The following is a 23,370-nucleotide window of genomic DNA, read 5'->3' on the forward strand; positions in this document are numbered from 1 at the left end:
CTGATCCTCTACAGCACTAAGAGTCTTTCCCTTAATATTGTACTCCTTCATCCCATTTGACCTGCCAAAATGGAACACTACGCATTTATCTGGGTTGAAGTCCATCTGCCACTTCTCCGCCCAGTCTTGCATCCTATCTATGTCCCTCTGTGACCTCTGACATCCCTCCAGACTATTCACAACCACACCAACCTTCGTGTCGTCGGCAAACTTACCAACCCATCCCTCCACTTCCTCATCCAGGTCATTTATGAAAATGACAAACAGCAAGGGTCCCAGAACAGATCCCTGGGCACACCACTGGTGACCGACCTCCATTTAGAAAAACACCCATCTATACCCACTCTCTGCCTCCTTTGGGCAAGCCAGTTCTGGATCCACAGGGCAGCAGCCCCTTGGATCCCATGCCCTCTCACATTTTTCTAGAAGCCTTGAATGGGGGACCTAATCGAACGCCTTGCTAAAATCCAGATCAGCCACATCTACCGCTTTCCCTTCGTCAATGTGTTTAGTCACATTTTCGAGGAACTCCACCAGGCTCGTCAGGCAGGATCTGCCTTTGACAAAGCCATGCTGAGTATTCTTGAGCATACTAAGCCTCTCTAAATGCTAATTAATCCTGTTCCTCAGGATCTTCTCCATCAGCTTACCAACCACTGAGGTTAGACTCACCGGTCGGTAATTTCCTGGGCTATCCCTATTCCCCTCCTTGAAAATAGGAACCACATCCGCAATCCATTTTTTTTCTTTAATTTTTTTAAAGTATTGGCGGCCTTGCCGAGCGGCCGGGGGACAACCCCATCCGCTGCCATTTTGTGTCCATCACCTCTCGGTGATGGCGGCGCCCCTCATAATGGCCTCAAAACACCGTGTGAGGGGAAGATTGACTCCAAAATCGGAACAGATAACATTTATACATTATAGTCAGTGACAACAATAAATAAACCCCCTCAATTTAATCATGGTTTTCCTCATGAAGATGCTCCGAGCCGACGTTCGCCCTGACTAACAGACGCCCACCCGCCATTGTGATTGACAGGCGAGCCGCCCAATCAGCTTGCCGCATGCCGCATAACAACTGACGGTGGTTTATTTTATTTTTATTCTTCCATGCGTTCTGGCTGAGCCAGCATTCATTGTCCATGCCTGACAGTATTTTAGAGTCAACCAAATTGCTGTGGTTCTGGAGTCACGTGTAGCCAAGGCAGGTAATGATGGTAGATTTCGTTCCCTGTCGGGCATCAGTGAACCAGATGGGTTTTTATGAAAATCGATAATGGTTTCATGGTCATCAGCAGACTTTCAATTGCATATTTTTATTGAATTGAAATTTCTTCAGGTGCCATAGTGGGATTCGAACCTCGAGTCCCAGAAAATTACGCCGGTTCTCTGTATTATTAATCTGGCGACAATACCACGACGCCACAGCCTCGCAATTGATCACTCAAATAAAGGCTTAGAGTTTCTCAGTGAGAGGTTGGTGCCAGGTATAAAATGTTGCAGGCAATTGCGTCAGATTTTAAGTTCACAATATGGAGACGTAAATTCGACTGAGACTAAGAAATCTGTTACCCATATCGAATTGGAAAAATGTATTATAATCTGACACTTAGTTCCCAGTAGATTAGACCTTCCTGTTCAGAGGATGCTGATGCACGTTTGAACTTCCATGCAAAAGATGATGTGACTCCCATGGTGGTTGAGGAAATGACATGGACCAAAGAGAAAGGTAGAAATCTGAAGCTAATGATTCCCTCAACTATTATGTAGCTTTGAGTAGCAGAGATTTTTCAGCTGATGGAGGGTGGTAGGTGGGAGTCAGCAGAAGATGTCCTTCCCTGTCTTTGCACGAATGCCGTGAGAAATCATAATTCTTGGAGTCACTATTGGGGATTTCCCACCAGAATGCATCCAGAATGTGTGCCAGACAGCTGTCAGCTCTGCTGGATCTGCAATGCCAGTGGGACTGGACATACCAGGGATGGTGACGACGAATGACCCTGACACATTGCTCACGAGTCAGATTCAGCGTGCGATTGTATTGCAGGTAGAACATGCCAATGAAACCTTGACTTGTTCTGGCGTCTGCTCTCTCCCTGCTATTATCGTGACAAACCAAACCGAATGATAGTCGAGGTGCGGTTAAAATTTAACCCCGTTGCAGCATGAACAGAATCAGATGTCGATTAGACTGGAAAAACACAGCAGATATCATTCCCCAAAGCACATTATTAAAGCAACTGGATCTTTATCAGAATACACGTGTTTTGTATTCATAAACACCGATGCTAGTTCTTGATAGCAAAAGATAATCCACAACAGCAGAGTAAAATCTAACAGGTTTATTTGGAATCACGAGCTTTCGGTGCGCTGCTCCTTCATCAGGTGACTCACCTCATGAAAGAGCAGCGCTCCTGATGAAGGAGCAGCGCTCCGAAAGCTTGTGATTCCAAATAGACCTGTTGGACTTTAACCAGCTGTTGTGAGACTTCTTACTAGGCCCACTCTAGTTCAACGCCGGCATCTCCACATCACAGCTTTTTTATAAATAAGGGACAGTATTTCCAGTCTCTAACATCCCAGATTGAATGTGGAAGCAGGGCTCTAGAATGAACACAGCACTATTCTGACCGATGTTTATTTTACCAAAAGAGAAGCTGCACTCAGTCTTGGACTAGTCGCTATCTCATTTAAAGAATAAACTAGATTTAGTACTTGGAGCTAAAGGGATCAAGGGATATGGGGGAAATGGGGAATTAGGATATTGAACTTGAAGATCAGCCATGATTATAAAGAATGGCGGAGCAGGCTCAAAGTGTGAAATGGCCTACTGTTGAGTCTCGTGTTTAAGTCACTATGGACACTGCAGATTCAGGTAGACATTCGAGCGATGTCCAATATCAACAATCGTGAGGTAAACCATTTTGTCCTTCTTCTGATACGGCTACTGCCGTTGCATTTCTTGATATCACACGCTCTGTCCATTACAACCGAGACCTAAAGGACGTCCAGTAAGATCTCAGTGAACAATATATCCATTCCTCCAGGTGAATCATCGAAGCTTTCGGCAGAACATCACTTACACTTGATCAATGATAGGCTTCTGAAATTAGTGGATTCAGCCTCACTAGAGCAATTGCATTCGTTACCTGAAAAGGAAAAATATTGCGGGATCTGAGCAGAAGGTGGGCTAATGACACTGGGTGCATTTTTCATTCAGAGGCCTGAACACGCATAATAAGAATAAACTCATTCCGTGTCTTCAAAGTTTTGTGGTCCTGCGAATCTCTGAGAGGAAGGAGGACCAAGATCCGGCCAGACCAATAAGTGTTAAGATGCATCTTAAAGGGGTATCGGGTGGCAGAGAGCGTTAGGAAAAAAAAGAGTTAGGCCTAAGCAGCTACTGACATTTCTGCAATGTTGAATGGATGATTCTCATGCATGCTCAAGAGGCCAGTTTTGGAGCAATGCAGATAAGTTATAGGATTTAAAGGAAGTTACAGACATATGGATGTCTATGGAGGACCAGTGTGTCTGTCTCTCCCTGTGTCTGTGTCTCTGTCTCTGTCTGTCTGCCTGTCTCTCTCTCTCTCCCCCCCTCTCTCTCAGACTTAGTTACATGACCTGATTTGTTTCCTCTGATGTGAGGAGAGAGAAGCACCCATCTTATCTGCGGCACGGTAGCACAGGGGTTATCCATGCTGCTTCACAGCTCCAGGGTCCTGGGTTCGATTCCCGGCTTGGGTCACTGTCTGTGTAGAGTTTGCACATTCCCCTCGTGTCTACGTGGGCTTCCTCCGGGTGCTCCGGCTTCCTCCCACAGTCCGCACATGTGTGGGTTAGGTTGATTGGCCATGCTAAAATTGCCTCTTAGTGTCCTGCGATGCGCACATTGGAGGGATTAGCGGGTAAATGTATGTATGGGGGTAGGGCCTGGGTGGGATTGTGATCGGTGCAGACTCGATGGGCGAAATGGCCTCTTTCTGCAATGTAGGGTTTCTATGATTATCTCGTCTCCCTCACTTAGCTGAGACTCCTCCCGGTATTTTTTAGTAAATCTCCTCTTCACCCTCCTCAAACTATCTGCATCTTCCGAATATTCAATGCCAGTGTTACTCACAATATCTCAATTGACACGCACTCGATGAGAGATATCACATTGTAATAAGAAAGGTATTTTGGCATTCTAAGCCTCTTTTATTAAATCCACATTGGACATGAATTTCGCAATAATTTTCAGTTCTCCTACCACCTTCCTAAATGTTTATTGACGCATCTGCCGCTGTTGTCCTCCTTTAAAACAATGTCCTCATTGTTCCACAGGAGCAGGCTGAGGGTAAAAGAGATTGTGTCTGCATTTTATTTATTTATTTATTTTTCAGTTAAATTTGGCTTAAAAATCGGAGGTTTTTTTCAAAACAGGAAGTAGTCCCAGGAGCAGCCTGGGGAAGGTTTTAAAAGGGCTAATTTAAAAAGGAGATTTTTTTTCAAAACAGAAAGTAGGCCCAGGAGCAGCCTGGGTAAGGTTTAAAAAGGGCTAATTTAAAAAGGAGGTTTTTTTAAAAAACAGGAAGTAGACCCAGGAGCAGCCTGGGGAAGGTTTAAAAAGGGCTAATTTAAAAAGGAGGTTTTTTTTCAAAACAGGAAGTAGGCCCAGGAGCAGCCTGGGGAGGTTTTTTTGGAGGATTGAAAAGCAGGCCGCACTTTTGAGCGGGCAGCGTCTGGAGCGGGCAGTGGAGTGAGCAGGGAGCAGAGTGTGAGCTGTAAGGGCTTTGGCTCACAGGGCTTCGGCGAAGGCGAGGAAGGTTGTTTGTTTTTCTTCTGTTACACCCCCTTTTTTGTTTTATCTCCCAAAAACTAAAACGGACATGGCTGGTATGAGTGGGAGGCCAGTATACTGCATTCGGTGTGGGATGTGGGAGTTTCTGGAGCCAACTTGCCTCCCGGAAGACCATATCTGTGCCAGATGCGTGGAAATGCAACTCCTGAAAGATCGTGTAAGGGAGCTGGAGCTGAGGCTCGATGAACTCAGTTTAGTTAGGGAAAATGAGAGATTAATAGATAAAAGTTATAGTCAGGTAGTGACACCAGGGTCTCGGAAGGAAGACACGTGGGTCACAGTTAGGAGGGGTAATAGTCAGAAGGGTGATGTGCCAGAAAGTACCCCAGTGGCAGTCTCCCATAAAAGAAAGGGATGGGCATCAGATGGGAGAAGGGAAGGGAGTGAGCAGTCTGTGGAGGGATCCCCTGTGGTTGTCCCCCTCCAAAATAGGTATATTGTTTTGGATTCTGTGGAGGGGGATGACCCTCCAGGGGTAAACCACGAGGAGCAGATCGCCTCCACGGAGACAGGCTCAGGGGTCCGGAAGGGAAAGAAGGGGTTTAGGAGAGCGATAGTTGTGGGGGACGCAATGGTTAGAGGCGCGGACAGGCGGGTCTGTGGGAGTGAACGAGAATCCAGGATGGTAGTCTGCATCCCTGGTGCCGTGGTACTGGATGTCTCCGAGAGGGTAGGAAGCATATTTAAAAAGGAAAGTAGTCAAACGGATGTGATTATACACATTGGTGAAAATGATGTATGTAGGAAGAGCAGGGGGGTCATTCGAGAGAATTTCAGGGAGTTGGGTGCTAGGCTAAAACGTAAGGCCTCCAGGGTAGCAATCTCTGGACTGCTCCCGGTGTCTAGTGCAAGTGAGGCTCGGAACAGGCAGATTCTACAGTTGAACGCGTGGCTAACTGACTGGTGCAAGAGGGAGGGTTTTAAATTCATAGATAACTGGGAAATCTTCAAGTCAGGATGGCAACTGTACAGAAAGGATGGGTTACACCTTAACTGGAAGGGAGCAAATATCCTGGCTGGGAGTTTTGCTAGAGTGTTTCGGCAGGATTTAAACTAGTGTGGCAGGGGGGTGGGGATCAAAATAGTAGGTCAGTAAATACTGAGGCTGGGGTTGAGCTGGGGACCAGGGCAAGGCTAGCTAAGAAGAGGAGCACTCTGGAGGAGGATGACCTGAGTGGGCCTGGAGGTCTGGAGTGCATCTGCTTCAATGCGAGGAGCGTACCGGGTAAAACAGACGAACTTAGGGCCTTAATGCTTATGCGGAATTTGGATGTGGTTGCGGTGACGGAAACTTGGTTAAAAGAAGGATAGGACTGGCAGCTGAATATTCCGGGGTATAAGTGTTTTAGGTGAGACAGAGGAGGGGCTAAAAACGGTGGGGGAGTAGCGATATTCGTTAAGGAGCATATTACCGCGGTGCAGAGGGTAGACAACTTAGAGGGGTCATGTACTGAGTCGCTGTGGGTGGAACTCAGAAACAGGAAGGGTGCAGTCACTATGCTGGGGGTGTACTACAGACCACCCAACAGCCCACGGGAAGTGGAGGAAAGGATATGTCAGGAGATTCTGGATGGGTGCAGAAAAAATAGGATTGTTGTAGTGGGGGACATTAATTTCCCTGGCACAGACTGGAAAGTGCTGAGAGCTGGGGGTCCGGACGGGGAGGAATTTGTAAAATGCGTACTCGAAGGTTCTTTGGAACAGTATGTAGATAGCCCGACTAGAGAGGGGGCTATACTGGACCTAGTTCTGGGAAATGAGCCCGGTCAGGTCGTCAAAGTTTCGGTAGGGGAACATGTGGCAAATAGTGACCACAACTCTGTTTACTTTAGGATAGTAATGGACAAGGATGAGTGCTGTCCGACGGGCAGGGTGCTAAATTGGCGGAAGGCTAACTACAGCCGGATTAGGCAGGAATTGCTGGATGTTGATTGGGAGAGGATGTTCGAGGGTAAGTCCGCGTCTGGCATGTGGGAGTCTTTTAAGGAACAATTGATACGGCTGCAGGATAGGAATGTGCCTGTATAAAGGAAAGATAGGAAAGGTAGGATTCGAGAGCAATGGATAACCACGGAAATTGAGGATCTGATTAAAATGAAACGGGAGGCTTAGGTTAAGTCCAAGCAACAGGAAACAGATGGAGCTCTGGAGGAATACAGAGAGAGAGTAGGAAAGAACTCAAACGGGGAGTTAGAAGGGCAAAAAGAGGTCACGAGATGTTCTTGGCAGGCAGGATTAAGGAGAATCCTAAGGCATTCTATTCATACGTTAGGAACAAAAGAGTTGTCAGGGAGAAAATCGGACCTGTCAGGGACAAAGGAGGGGAATTATGCTTAGAGCCCAAGGGAATAGGGGAGATCCTAAATGAATACTTTGCATCGGTATTCACGAAGGAGAGTGGCGTGTTAACCGGGATTGTCTCGGAGGGAGGTGTTGAACCGTTAGAGAAAATCTCCATTACAAGAGAGGAAGTGTTAGGTTTTTTAGGGAACATTAAAACTGACAAAGCCCCAGGGCCTGATGGCATCTATCCTCGACTGCTCAGGGAGAAGAGAGATGAAATTGCTGGGCCTCTGACGGAAATCTTTGTCGCTTCTTTGGACACGGGTGAGGTCCCTGAGGATTGGAGGATAGCGAATGTGGTCCCGTTGTTTAAGAAGGGTAGCAGGGATAACACAGGAAATTATAGGCTGGTGAGCTTGATGTCCGTAGTAGGGAAGTTGTTGGAGAGGATTCTTAGAGACAGGAGGTATGTGCATTTAGAACGGAACAATCTCATTCGTGACAGACAACATGGTTTTGTAAGAGGGAGGTCGTGCCTTACAAATTTGGTAGAGTTTTTTGAGGAAGTGACAAAAACGGTTGATAAAGGAAGGGCCGTGGATGTCGTCTATATGGATTTCAGTAAGGCATTTGACAAAGTCCCACATGGCATGTTGGTTAAGACGGTTAAGGCTCATGGGATACAAGGAGAAGTGGCGAGATGGGTGGAGAACTGGCTTGGCCATAGGAGACAGAGGGTAGTGGTCGAAGGGTCTTTTTCCGGCTGGAGGTCTGTGACCAGTGGTGTTCCGCAGGGCTCTGTACTGGGACCTCTGCTATTTGTGATATATATAAATGATTTGGAAGAAGGTGTAACTGGTGTAATCAGCAAGTTTGCGGATGACACGAAGATGGCTGGACTTGCGGATAGCGAAGAGCATTGTCAGGCAGAACAGCAGGATATAGATAGGCTGGAAAATTGGGCGGAGAGGTGGCAGATGGAGTTTAATCCGGATAAATGCGAAGTGATAAATTTTGGAAGAAATAATGTAGGGAGGAGTTATACAATAAATGGCAGAGTCATCAGGAGTATAGAAACACAGAGGGACCTAGGTGTGCAAGTCCACAAATCCTTGAAGGTGGCAACACAGGTGGAGAAGGTGGTGAAGAAGGCATATGGTATGCTTGCCTTTACAGGACGGGGTATAGAGTATAAAAGCTGGAGTCTGATGATGCAGCTGTATAGAACGCTGGTTAGGCCACATTTGGAGTACTGCGTCCAGTTCTGGTCGCCGCACTACCAGAAGGACGTGGAGGCATTAGAGAGAGTGCAGAGAAGGTTTACCAGGATGTTGCCTGGTATGGAGGGTCTTAGCTATGAGGAGAGATTGGGTAAACTGGGGTTGTTCTCCCTGGAAAGACGGAGAATGAGGGGAGATCTAATAGAGGTGTACAAGATTATGAATGGTATAGATAGGGTGAACAGTGGGAAGCTTTTTCCCAGGTCGGAGGTGACGATCACGAGGGGTCACGGGCTCAAGGTGAGAGGGGCGAAGAATAACTCAGATGTCAGAGGGACGTTTTTTACACAGAGGGTGGTGGGGGCCTGGAATGCGCTGCCAAGTAGGGTGGTGGAGGCAGGCACGCTGACATCGTTTAAGACTTACCTGGATAATCACATGAGCAGCCTGGGAATGGAGGGATACAAACGATTGGTCTAGTTGCACCAAGGAGCGGCACAGGCTTGGAGGGCCGAAGGGCCTGTTTCCTGTGCTGTACTGTTCTTTGTTCTTTATTGTCAAAATTATCCAGAGGATAGGGTTGAAGGAATTCCATTTAATTTCTTTGCAATTAGGGATGCACATAATGACTCAACTTAATTCTACCCATTTGAATTAGGTTTTGGTCATGAGCTAAAATGACAATTGAAAATCATTCACCAGCAATTGGTCAATCAACGTTCTGAGAGCACATTCTTGGGCTATGAACCAAATTTTCGGGAAAGTTTGCAGAGAGCAGGAGAATTGGCTGGACACCATTTAAAAGTGGCACAGCATGTGATGAAACCGGAAGAGCATAATAACTCAAAATTTTGTAGTTTTGTTAGTGTGGATAATGTTTGACAATTGCAACCAGTGGTAGGTGAAACGTTAAAAGCAATTTTTAGTGGGCACTGTCAAATTGAAAGAAAATTGAGTGTGGTGAATTGTTTGATAAGAACGCCAGATGGATGGAAAAGTAACAGAGGGCGTCATGTGAATATGCTTAAAATATATTTTTATAGGAAAGGAAAGCAGTTGTCGGATTTTTCAATGATTACAACTAAGAGTGAATAATCAAATCGAAATGGATCGGAACTTTACATTCCTCAAATTACTGACCAATTACTGAGACTGAATAACTTGCCAGGCCAACTCAGGTGGCTTTTAAGCATCAACCACAAGAGCTGCTGCCTTTGCGTGGGGCACGCACACTATTCACGATTTCAGTTTCCATTCATGCACAGCTGCACAGTGTGATCCTGCAACACACTCACTGTATTGTTATCCATTCATGTACAGCTGCACAATGTGATCCTGCAGCACACTCACTGTATTGTTATCCATTCATGTACAGCTGCACAATGTGATCCTGCAACACACTCACTGTATTGTTATCCATTCATGTACAGCTGCACAGTGTGATCCTGCAGCACACTCACTGTATTGTTATCCATTCATGTACAGCTGCACAATGTGATCCTGCAACACACTCACTGTATTGTTATCCATTGATGCACAGCTGCACAGTGTGATCCTGCAGCACACTCACTGTATTGTTATCCATTCATGCACAGCTGCACAATGTGATCCTGCAGCACACTCACTGTATTGTTATCCATTCATGTACAGCTACACAATGTGATCCTGCAACACACTCACTGTATTGTTATCCATTCATGTACAGCTGCACAATGTGATCCTGCATCACACTCACTGTATTGTTATCCATTCATGCACAACTGTACAATGTGATCCTGCAACACACTCACTGTATTGTTATCCATTCATGCACAGCTGCACAGTGTGATCCTGCAGCACATTCACTGTATTGTTATCAATTCATTTTCTTAAAACGTGAACTGGAAAAAAAAGCAACAGAATTTGTAATTTCTACCTCATCGACAAAACGCCGCCGGCTAATTCTATGATCGATTCCTGACTCTTCTCTTCCATTCTCAGCATTTCGAGGTGCACTCGAGTCATTGGTTTGTCGAACAATATCTCCAGGATGATCAACAATTCCCACGGCGCCTTTGATTATTTTCGCAGGCGCATCATGTTTATTTTGAATACCGTCTTAATTTAATCAATATCATCCCATTTGTTCAATTTTTCCTTGCGATGCCACCTTCATAATCTGTGCTCCTGAAATTCTATTTCTTTTTAAACGGGGAGAGGGAATCTCTTGTTCGGCAACAAAGTCAAGAAGCTGCCGTGCCCGATCGAAGTGCACTAGAATGCCAGTTGGACCACAATCTATGAAACATCCTGACAGATGTGCATTAATTGGGCTCCTGCTAAAAACAACAGGACTGACCATATGAACGTCGAATGCTCCGTTAGTAGCCCGACATCTTTATGAGGAACACATCTCTGAAGTAGTTTGAATGGTAATCAATATCACAAATATCTCAAGCCACGGCTTCACTGTGTAATGCTATTAAATGACTTACTGAAAACTATGGTGTTGATCCTAACTGAAATTAAGAAACAGTTTAGTGGTCACAGGTAGAAGCGCAAGTTCAGTGGATTAGCAATGATAAATTGTCCCGAAGTGTGAAAGAATGTGCAGGTTATATGGATTAACGGGGAACATGTATAAGGTTACTGGAAGATGTCAGGCAGGGAGCATGGGTAAGGTGCTGTGTCAGAGTTTCAGTGCAGGATGGATGGGCCAATTGACCTGCTTCCGCGTTGTCTCGATGATGTGACTATAATAGAGGAACCGGCATGGAGATGGAATTTAGGAACATTACAAGGATGCAGATTTCCTTCATTGGTCACAACGGTAATTCTGCACCCTATCATCACAATGAAAAGATTAACTTGTACTCATCTTTCACTTTCCATTTTCTAACAATTTCCTAAAACCGATAGAGATGGATCACTTGTGCCTTTATTCCATTGTTCTGTCTGTCCAAAACCCATACGTGCCTGTTGAGAGCAGTTTTCTGATCGACAACTTTTCTGATCTTCAATCCAAGGAGAAAGCAACCTGCATTTTGTGCGCTATTACCTCTCACCGAGTTGCAAATAATCCTTTACTTCCTGCTAAAATCCAGCACTTACTCTCAGGGTCAAATGTGGTGACTTATTAATAAGTCATTTTCAGTACGTTTTCGCTTCTTTCACTGACTGTTAATTTAATGGTAAATGGAATCCTGTCTCAGAAAAGTGTGCTCTCCAGTTGCACCAGCCCCTACATCCTGGCCATGTCTGCTGCTGAACTATTATTCATCATCACGGCTATCATATTGTATTGGATAAATAATTATAATTTTGCTAGACCCTATCTGAACATCGCACTCATATTGTAATGCCATTTTTCTGCAGCCACCGAGTACTTCCTCTGATTGACTGTCGTTTTTTTCTTCGATCGATTTGAAGCTGTATTGACAGAATGTGAAGTCAAAATATTGCACTTAGGAAACTGTGGCTGTGATTATAGCCAAAACATGCATTCTGCTCTGTTTGAAAAATGCCTCCTTCTAATTTGCAGTTGAACCCAGATAAATAATTGATAATTTACCGTGGTTCTTTGCTGTGAAACCAGTCTATGCTTCTCAGCCAGTCTGGGTGGTATTTGGCTGATTTGAGAGAATTGCAACACGGCTGTTGGATTTTCATTGATTGTATTGCTTAATGCTCTGACAGTGAGACCCATTTTAGGCACATTCGACTCTGTAAATGCCTAAGAGGTCAATGCAAGGTAGAACAATACAGTGACCCAGAGATGGACAGCATGCGCATGCTGCAACATTACACTGCGCCATATCAGGCAACTTCATCCAATAAGTCGCGATTGGTTATTGAGTTCTTAGATTATAATGTTACTGGAAAAATATGGTGAAGCGTCATGCTTCTGAGCATATCTTTCAAAGCTTCCCGTATATGTTGGCCAACTTACTTTGCTGCACAAATGCCTTCACTTATGGGGTGACTCAGTCCAAGTGCAGAGAGCAGATTAAGGATGGGGAGGGGGGGGGGGCGGGTAATATCCGATTCGTTTAAATAAATGAGTCATTAATAATGTCGGAGAAAAGAAATACCACCGTGTGAAAGCTGGTCCCATCATTACCACTCGAAAGATTAATGTAAATTATTGATATCCATCTTTTTTATTACACCAGAAATATATAGGAGTTGACGATAACTTATTGAACAATGTGTGCTCTTGTGGGCCAAGACAGTAATATGGAATTGACCCCGCTTGCTGGATAATAAGGGAATAAAAATACCTCCAGTTTCTCGACTCACAAATCTTCGCATGATCTCTGAAATCAACACCATTTCTTCCAAAATCCATACTGCTGCAGATTCTATGAATATTATTCCATGGTTCCCATTGCATTCGATTAAACGCTAGCTTGATCTTTCATAATAGACTGCTCCAGGGTCCGTCCTCTTCCTCGTGTTATCTAACATTTTGAGAGGCTATTTCTCCTCAATTGTGTTGACATAATTTCATTTTAATTAGCACCACATTCCAAATATAATCAACATTAGTGCCTCTATACTTTCAACTGCCACATTTCCAAGTTCCCTTGGCACTGCCAAGAGTCGAATATACTGTGATCTGAACAGTTAGGTCTTCTATTCCAAGGACTGCTCCGCTCTTTCTAACAGTGGTTTACACATTCTGGGAGGGTTCAAACGTTAACAAATACAACGTTTATGCTCTGTGTAACCCCATGTTGTACTGGCCCTGTTTACTTTTCGATGCAACCAAACTGAGTGACTTTTACTCCCTACCTGACGTTTGAAACATGAGTGCAGAGTGAAGGTACGCTTTATCTAACACCACATTTGACTGGTCCTTGGAATGATCGGTGGGAGAATGTAATATCTCATCTATTACACAAACTCTGCATCACAAACAACAACACACAAACACAAAGGCACGGACAGATATCAACTCGCTCACGACAATATAACTGGAAATCCAGATTTGCTTGTGTAAAGCATCACCATTATCTAAAATATCCTGTATTTGAGTTTTTTGTTCCGGATTTGGGGTTATATGGGCTCAGAGCTTGATATTTTTCAAACTACCACAACAGAGTTTGAAGCATAGTGTTATGCAGTGAGGCGAGCACGCCTCTGCGAGCTCTCAGCAGGGGCTTGGATTGCCTTGAAGGCTTAAGATATAAGCTGAAAGATGGAGAGGAAATGCCCACTGGCGCACATTCGATTCACAGACTTAAGCATCCAAGGCACTTCCACAGTAGGTTGTAAAGCAATGATCTCCAATTGCTAGATAGAGAGGGAAGAGAGATGAATCGGGAGACAGGCAAAACAAGTGGCCCTTCCCTTAACATCTTGATAGAATTGTAACATAATTACTTCAATGTTGCGCAGTCAGGATTTTGAAACTGCTTCTACAACACAGTGCAGAGGTGATTACAAAACATCGACTGCTGAACCTAAATAAGCAGCTTTATCACCACCCGCTCAAGTGTTTCATGCCTGACCCGTCATTTAATGTAATTGAGGATAGTCAATATCTTACCTTTATCATTTCCCCATCTCCCTCTATTCACCGATCTATCAAATGTTTGCGCAGTTCCACCTTAAATACTGCTAATGATCCGGTCTCCACTATATGTTGGGGCAGAGAATTCCAGAAATTCGCCAATCTCTGTGCGAAGAAATGTTTATGTCACTCAGTTTTAAATGACCAACCATTTATCTTGTCGTCATATCGCCTTGTTCGAGGTCTCCCACCATTGACGGTATCGCACCATCTACTCTGTCAATCACCCTCAGAATGTTATGTGATTGAATAATGTCACCCTTCAGTCTTCCAATCTCCAAGGAATACAGGCACACTATTAATTCGCTCTTGAAAGGGAACAGTCTTATCCCAGGAAATAGCATAGTTAAATCCATTAGACTGCTTCCAATATGACTGTATCATTTTTAGTGTACGCGGACCAAAGCTGTATGCAGTTCCAGATGAGGTCTCATCAGCACCCTGTACAATTTCAACAATATCACCCTTTGTTTAATCTTCAACCATTTTCCAATGAAGGCCTAAATACCTCTGAGCTTGCATTCTTAACTAGTTTTTGGAACTGCCTGCTAGTTTATTTTTATAATTCATGCACTAGATTGCCAAGACACCTTTGCACTTCACTCACCTGCAGCCCCTCTCCATTTAGATACAACTCTGCCTTTTGATTCCCCCCTGCCAATATGCCAATATACATGACATTATCCCTCCCCACATTAAACTCCATTTGCCAGGATTTCACTCATCACTCAATCTACCGATATCCCGTTGCGGAATAACAATATCCTCATCACAACCTAGATATTGACACAGATGGGTATAGGCTTTGGATGAAGTCGTATTCAACCTTGACATTGAGCTCTGAATATGTATATAGTTATGATTTTTTTTTCTGAAAAAAATGTTGGTTAATAAAATAACAAACTGCGAAGAATGCGTCATGGCTCAACGAGACATCAAATCCTTTGACATGAATGTGGAGAAAGATATGTATAGATGTTCGGAGCAATAGGGCGAATGTAATGGTAAGGGAGGGAAGCAGTAAATCCAACTGTTAAATTATTCTATCTGCTTCTGACACGAAGATAAAGAGTATGAACTATCCTCAGGCTGTGTGGGACTAATGGGGGGCAGGTGTGGTGTTCGTGGGCGGCACGCTGTCTTTTCAGAAAACTGTCGTACAAAAGGGAATCCGGGGTTATCATAGCATTCCTGGATGAACATTGTATAGTAAGCAGTTTCAAGCAGCACTGAGTGTGGCTTAATTGTGCAGCGAGTGGTGCTCGCTGAACCTATCCTGTTTCAACCACTCAACAGCCATACACATTAACATCTGCATCACTTGGAGTGAATGAGCTGGAGATGGGGTTGCCTCTGGGGAGAACAAGTTGTCTGAAAGTAAATACTATGTATTGTAGGATGCTGTTCACCCCTCATATCATTTCAAATCAGTGTCTGTATCTCATTGTCAGGCTGATCGATTTTCCATTCCTCAGGGCCACAAATGATAACGGAATCGGATTTTGTGGAACCATCAAATTAGATCTGATCATGGGCATAATTTGAAATTTTTTGATTAATTCCCTTCAATTACACACCATTCCTGGCATACTTAGGGACCCCGATCATTGTTTACAATGATCATATTCTGTCGTTGGTGTATAATTTGTTACTTCAATCTCCCGAACTCACTGCTTCGTCTAAATTGTGTCTTTTTTAAAACCAAAAGTGGCACAGATTTGTTACAAACTTCAGACAATGCCATCGCCACGAAAGTACGCACTGTTAAATAAAGTAAATGTGCTAGAATAAAGCAAATTTCATGCAGCTTCTGAGAATCTGAATATAAGTGTAATTTATACACTGGCAATAGATTTCCCATATTTCACTAAAACTTTCAAGGTCGTAATCGAGTGACTTGGCTGTTGCTGTGGGTGTGTCCTTTTGGAGGGAGATGAATCAGGCACAGAGAGGACGTTTGGTTTGCTCTTTATAAATTAAACAAGCGTCAGAACATATTTTGACATAGAAAAAGGATACACATGGATTGTTGGCAGGGTTTGAATAGTTTGAGGTATAAATCATAGAATCAAAGAATCAAGACAGTGCAGGAAACTTTGTGTAAACAGAAACTCAAATCCTTGTGTGATTCATGAATACACACTATCATTTATTTCATGAATTTGTGAATGGACTTATCAGTGGAGCTTCTCAATGTGACATCTTGGGAAAATATATGTTATGCAATTGTTAAATGAGCTTTTGAATGTGAAATATAATAATAGTAACCCGTGGTCTCCAAGTGACTGAAGCCTTCATGTGTCCTTGGTTTAGATGTTTCTCAAATAAGCCGTGTTGGCTGCCACGTAAAAATGCTGAAACAATAATGTTTGTTTAATGTACTGTAATGATGTAGCGAATTACACAACTATTTATCCCTCTGGAATTATTACTAGTGTATAAGTAACGGGTCGTCTTTTAATAAAATGATGTGGTGTTCTGCCAGAGAGCAAACGCACACAGGAGGGACATCAAATGGAGGAAGCAATAATTCTGAGGATTAAAGGTGTTTTTTACTGTATCGTCGCGGCTTTATGTATACCCGGTAAGCTGTGAAATTGTTTTCAGTGTTAAACTCTGTTGATACATCTTCGCTTTATTCTATTGATAAAACATAAATCCTTCCTTCTGCGAGTTCGGTACAGATAATGCATTCATTTCCATCTCTCTGGCTGTAAATTTGAACTCTTCCAGTATTCTGCTGCCCGTGTATTCACTTCACCAATGGTTGTTGTGTTCTCCGATCTGCATTGCATCCCGTTGCTGTAATATATCTGTTTTCAAATTCTCTGATCACGCAAATCCCTCGCTTGCTCCCAGTAAATTCGTCTCCACCAAGAACCATCCGAGCTCGCTTTTTTCCTCCAATTATGTCTTCTTAGTGACAGGAAAACACAGCAGATGCTGGAAATCTGAAATAAGATGAATAGTTAATGCAGGATAAATTCAGCAAAACGAGGAGCATCTGTCAGAGAAAAATGGTTATCAGCCAAATAAAATGCAATGGTTGCATTTATGCAGACATCCTGCAGACTGAACATTAATACATTAACATGCATTTATTTTATTGAGATAGTTGGAAGATAACCTCTCTGAAACCCACACAGATACGTGGAGAAGGTGCAGGCTTCACATGGACACTCACCGAACGTCAGTTTTGGACCTGTGCCTTTGGCGCTGTGAGGCAGCAGTGGTAATAATTGTGCGATCCAAATGTGACTTCATTCTGATATTTTTCTGACCCATTTTCTCTGATATTGTTTACAACGTGATGCTTGACTGATTTATTTTATTCGTGCATCAAATATGGCCGTCGCCTGTTGGGCCAGTAATTGATCGCCCATCGCTGAAGGCAATGCTGCAGATCAGATACAGGAGACACCAAATAAGGACTCCAAATGTCCTTCCCTGAAATACATTAGTGAACCCGTTATAGAACATTAATAGGATTCAAACTTACTCACCAAGAGCAATTTAACTTTGGCAAAGGGTCATGTGGACCCGAAACGTCAGCTCTTTTCTCTCTTTGCAGATGCTGCAAGACCTGCTGAGTTTTACAGCATTTTATCTTTTTCCCTCAGAGCCCCACCCTGGGTCTCTGGATTACTAGTCCATTGACAACAATACTATGCTACTGACTCCCCATGTAATGAGACATAATTGTCCGCAGTCCATTTTAACGCACAATACTGTAGTGTGTTGATTTCATTTATCAATTTTACAGCAATATGATAGTTAGAAAGCAGTCAATGTTCAGTTGCACACTATTTTAGTCTCGTGTCGATGTGGACTTTGTTCACATCCGCTGTTGGATTAGTCCCTCTTGTCGCATTTTGTTGCATAACGCCATGAACAAGAAAAAAAACATGATTGAAATACTCAGAAAATGTGGCTGGGTCTGTGAAGATTGTTCAGACTGAACGATTCAGCTCAAAGCCTTTTTTATTCAGAAATTCAAGAAGAGAGATTGATGGTGGACGTTGTGCAAGAGGAAGTGAGGAGGGCAGTAAAAATCGGACAGCGCGTGTGGAGGTAGGGGAGATTAAATGGCAACACGTTTCATGGTACAAAATACAAATGGAAGGGTAAACGTTACAATAAATAAGTAAGTGATTTACCGAGTGTGGGTGTGAATCGTTGAAGAATGAAAGCAGTGTCGGAAGGCAGGAAAATAGAAAAAGGCAAAAAGCAGGCAAATCGGCATAAACAAAATTATGCAGGCAGTGCGTTATAAACTATGGTTTGAAATATTTGAAATGAATATTGAGTTCAGACATCTATCACGTTGTAATATTAAAATATGCTGCTCTACCGCAGCCTTGCACTCAGCCTCAATCGAACAAAGGTGTCGCCCATGGATAGTACAGTGAGAAGACTCACAACACCAGGTTCAAGTCCAACAGGTTTATTTGGTAGCACAAGCTGTCGGAGTCTCGCTCCTTCTTCAGGTGAGTGAAGCTGAAGGAGGAGCGAGACTCCGAAAGTTTGCCGACCAAATAAACCGATTGGACTTTAACTTGGTGTTGTGAGACTTCTTATTATGCTTACCCCAGTCCAACGCTGGCATTTCCGCATCATGCCCATGGATAGTGACGTTAGTGTGACTGCCAGGTACAGAATTAACCGGCTGGTAACTGGAGATATGGGTCGGTCTTGATGAATTGGAGTATTCTCAAAGCACTTAAACAATCTGGTCCTTACACCCCCAGAGTAAGGAGTATCAGATTTTGAGCAGCAAATATGATGTACTGACCTGCATAATGTAAACATAGAAATTTACTTCAGCTGTTACATTGTTCCTGCCAGTTTGGCATTCGCCAACTGCTTCTGTCCTCTCCTTCGCACAATACCAACAAATGATTCAGCATTTTTCCCGCAGCACTTCCACGCTTCATCTAAAACGCATCACAAACACATACGGTTTGAGTGTGCCACAAGGCAAACATGCTGTCCAAAATTGGAATCAAACACTAAATCTATTGATTATCTTCAGGAAACAATAGCGCGGTAATATCCTCGAATGCATGGCAGCCATTTCGCATACATCTAACTGAGTCGTAAATGTGTCTCTCCTCATGGCCTGAACTGGGTCAGGAAGTTTGGTCATATCTAACTTTAAGAACACCCAGTGAATGGGGGTATGAGAGTGGATATTGCCGGCGATATCATAACTGTGGTGAAAACCAGGAATGAAATAATATGAGCCGACTACAAAACTCAGATAATGTCCAATTATGCAGAAATAATGATGCTACAATACGAGGAACAGAGTAGAGGAGCGCTATTCTGTCCTTCCACGTTAATCAATCACTTCATTCATAATCCGACTGTGATGTTCATTCTACTATCCTGCTCTACACCATAAATATTCGCTTAGTGCAGCTCCAAATATTAACCTAACTTAGTCCTGAATTTATCAAATGGCACTGTCGCTACTGCTCCCTTGGGAAGATAATTCTACAGACTAATGGCGCTCTGAGTGAATATACAATTGTGCATACATATCATAAATGGGAAACAGCATATGTACAACTGAATATCTTACATGTGGTCTCCCAGATTAGACCATAATAGTATACGAAATATGAACAGGTGCAGGCTGTCCGACCCCGAGAGCCTGCTGCATCATGAAACTGGATCGTGGCTGATCCGATTCCACAGGTCCAGTTTCCTGTCTTTTTCCGATTATCTTTGATTCCCTTTTTGATGAAAAGTCGATCCATCTCAGCCTTACGCACGGTCTCACAGTGGTTCGCACCACTGTTCCACAGCGCCAGGGACCCTGGTTCGTTCCCGGCTTGGGTCACCGTCTGTGTGGAGTTTACACGTTCTCCTCGTGACTGCATTGGTTTCCTCCGGGTGCTCCGGTTTCCGCCCACATTCTGAAAGGCGTGCTGGTTAAGTGCATTGACCCGAACAGGCGCCGGACTGTGGCGACGAGGGGAATTTCACAGGAACGTCATTCCAGTTTTAATGTAAGCCCTACTTGTGACTAATAAATACATACACTTTGTAATCTTAAATTTGCACAAGGACTCTGCCCCTACAGCTCTCTGGGCAGAGAATTGTACGGAATCACAATCCTCCAAGAGAAGTAATTTATCCTCACCTCATTCTTAAATGGGTTCCCCTTTGTGCCGGAACAATCTGCTGTAGCATTAGACTCTCTCATGAGGTCGATCATCCTCTCAGCATCTACCCTGTCAAGCTCCTTAAAAATCCTCTACATTTCATTGAGATCACCTCTCATTCGTCTAAATTCCAATGAGTAGAGTCCCAACCTGTTTAACCTTTCCTCATAAGACACTCGCTCTAGGCAGTGAAGCATTGTAGTTAACCTTACCATAACTGCCTGCATTAACGTAACATATTTCTTTAAGTAAATGTAATATGGTACAAGTATCCACTTTGCATTTGGACTGAAAAGCTCCCGCCAGAATATTAAACGTTTGCAACTGTTTCATCTCTCACAATTCAGAACTCTAATTTTTATAGCCCCCACATGTCGAACGTTGCCTCGTCAGTCAAAAGCTCGCAATTGCTATCACTGAGTGCTTCCAAAAATGCAAGTATTCCCAACCTTGTGTCAGAAGCGCAAAGCTCCACACAGAATTCTCGGGGGTGTCACAAAACTTATTTTCAACGCTGAACACGAGTTCCACAATTCTACACTCGGCCCCTTTGAAATGAATGCTAACATTCTCCGTGTCTTCCTCCTAATGCCCTGGAACTGTACGCGAGCATGTAACATTCGCTTTGTCACTTCCAATTTCTTCCATGGCCATGCCCTCCAGTGCACCGTTAATTTAATACAACATCACGACCATCTTTCATATTTGCAGTCTTCCAAATCTAGGCGCTGGAGAATCCTTGATTTCTTGTCTGCATTCTGTGCTCCATTTGTTTAGCTGCCAAGCCATCCAGATATCCAGCTGTGGATATCTATCACTAAAGATCTCACCTTGCCGTCATGTCGGACATTTTACAAAACATCTGATTGGAGAAGAGAAACGTGGCAGCGAGTTACAGGCGTAAGTTAGATAGACGACAGAAACCGGAACGTTGAAGCATGGATTCCAGTAAAATTGAAGGAGAATTGCTGTACTGCAGAGTGTTTGAAGTTTTCAGGGTGGGGGCTATTATGAACATATAACAGTGTTAAATTAAATATTGCATTTGAGCCAATGGACATTGGCTTCACATTATCGAACTCACTCTAAGTCATGTAGCTCTTTTGTCTAACCTCTCTTAATTGTTGTTTATTGCAGCCAACTTAATCACGATGCTAACACTCCAACTCAGAGACTGCGGTCTGTGCAAGAGCACTACTATCTACCTGGTCGCCATGATCACGGCAGACGTCCTGGTCCTCTCATTTCTTGTTCTGGTAAACCATATATTGGTTCCCAATTTCCCACAGGTGCTTTACCTTAACAGCGTAGCCTATGGCCTCAACTCCATCATGAGTACCGCTGTGATTGACTGCTCAGTATGGCTAACCGTGTCCTTCACCTTTGACCGTTTCGTGGCAATCTGCTGCCAGAAGTTCAGAGGAACTTACTGTACTCCGAAATCTGCAGCTCTGGTGGTTGTGGTGATTTATCTTGCGACATATTTCAGAAGAATCCCAAATTATTTCACAAATATACATTACTATGATCATAAAAACCTGCAAAACGAACATAGAGACGGTCTCAGCATTGAATCTAAGCAGGCCTGGAGAGCATTTGACTGGATGAACATTATTTTAAATCCCTTAGTTCCTTACTTGGCTGTGGTGCTGCTCAACCTGTTGACAGTCAGGCACGTCCTGGCGGCCAGTCGTGCCCGGCGGGGATTCCGGGGAGATGCTCACAGTTCTGGGGACCCCGAGATGCAGAATCGGAGGAAAGCCCTGGTGTTGCTCTTTGCCGCCTCGGCGAGTTTCATCTTGTTGTGGATGCCGACAATCGGCCTCTTCCTTTTCTCACGGCTCACTGAAAGCTACAGTTTCCCCGACTTCAACCACCCTGTTGCTGTGATTCATGAAAGCGCTGACATGCTCAGTGCACTGAACTGTTGTACCAGCACGTGTATGTACGCTCTAACCCAATCCAAATTCAGGGCAGAGCTGAGAAGGACGCTGCGATGTGGGAAAAATCGAATTACTAAAACGACTGCTGCACGTGACTGAATATTCAGGCAATGGCGCGAATGTACGATCCCACAGACAAATTATAATTGATGCAATTAATTCACAACAATATTTGTTTCCAAACGATTTTCAATTAGAAGTTCATTTTGAAGTTGTAAACTAGTAAAATAAATCAACACAACTGGGTTAAGCAGAAATTACAATTACTTTTCCATCACAAGTGGAATTATAATTGTAATTTCACAGTGAAATAATTACAATTTATAGCGTATTGATATCGATCGAAAGTTGAAGTACATTTATGGACCTGCAATAAAATTGTGATAATTATTGGAGTCTGCAAGCTCATCAATTATTTTAGGTAGTCGGCAGTTTTTAGATAACATGTGGGGACAGAAATGGATGAGCCACTTTTGGTGAAACGGACCGCCACTTCTCTGCTTTCGCTTGTTTATTTTTCCATCACAAGTGGAATGATTTCAGAATGCCAGTGCGCTGGGAATGCTGTACACTCGGTGCTGCAGCTGCGATGTCGGATAATCTCTTTTGAAGGTCGTGCTGTATAGAGTGTCCGTACTTATGGAAGGTGCCATTATGTTTGATGCGATCATTTGGATGAAATATGAACAGGCGAGCTTCACTTGAGCACTCAGATGGATTTAAAACACTCGTGTTCGTATGACTAATGTCCTAAATTACGGAAACGAAAGCAGATTAAACATTAATACATGTCTATTTGACACTGTGTCTCTTTATGACGTCAGGAGATGTAGAAAGCGCAAGATCAATACAAGTTATCACTTTAATATGAAAAGTGTTCAAATTTTAAGCAACATTGGAGAAAGCAGTTGGAATCATGGAATCTGCAGTGCAGAAGGGGGCCATTTCGCCCATTGAACCTGCACCGACAACTATCCCACTCAGGTCCCATCCCCATAACCCCTCATATTTACATTCCTATTTCCCCGACACAAAGGAGCAATTCATCAAGGCCAATCAACCGAATCCGCACATTTTTGGACCGTGGGAGGAAACCGGAGCACCCGGAGGAAATCCTTGCAAGACACGGAGAGAATGTGTTACCTCCACACAGACAGTCACCCGAGGCTGGAATTCAACCCGGGTCCCTGGCGCTGTGAGGCCGTACTGCTAACCTCTGTGCCACTGTGCTGCCCGAAATACATATTTTATATTTTGCCTTAACAAGTTTATCAGCTTAGATTTTCAATTGATAATTGTTGCTCAACAGCACTGGAATAACGTAGTTCTCCCTTTATTGTCCCCACTTCGATCAAAGGTA

General features: G+C 43.6%; 2 protein-coding genes across 2 annotated transcripts in view; both read left to right on the forward strand.

Annotated features, from left to right (window-relative positions):
* The window catches only part of LOC144482148 (NACHT, LRR and PYD domains-containing protein 3-like), a 132,167-nt gene extending 111,196 nt beyond the window's left edge, over positions 1 to 20,971 (forward strand). The window contains exon 10 of the mRNA XM_078201369.1: positions 20,845 to 20,971. Coding sequence (XP_078057495.1) covers positions 20,845 to 20,971 — 127 coding nt within the window. The remainder of the gene's footprint in view (positions 1 to 20,844) is intronic.
* A 247-nt stretch (positions 20,972 to 21,218) lies between these two features.
* Positions 21,219 to 22,109, forward strand: LOC144482149 (putative G-protein coupled receptor 139). Its single transcript, XM_078201370.1, has one exon. It carries the CDS (start codon positions 21,219 to 21,221, stop codon positions 22,107 to 22,109), a length of 891 nt encoding a protein of 296 aa, XP_078057496.1.
* The last annotated feature ends 1,261 nt before the right edge of the window (positions 22,110 to 23,370 follow it).

The sequence above is a fragment of the Mustelus asterias genome (assembly GCF_964213995.1).
Source record: "Mustelus asterias chromosome 26 unlocalized genomic scaffold, sMusAst1.hap1.1 SUPER_26_unloc_35, whole genome shotgun sequence".
Lineage (NCBI taxonomy): Eukaryota > Metazoa > Chordata > Chondrichthyes > Carcharhiniformes > Triakidae > Mustelus > Mustelus asterias.

Excerpts from the sequence above, each read along its gene's own strand:
- LOC144482149 (XM_078201370.1), top strand. The coding sequence starts at position 21,219 with ATGCTAACACTCCAACTCAGAGACTGCGGTCTGTGCAAGAGCACTACT.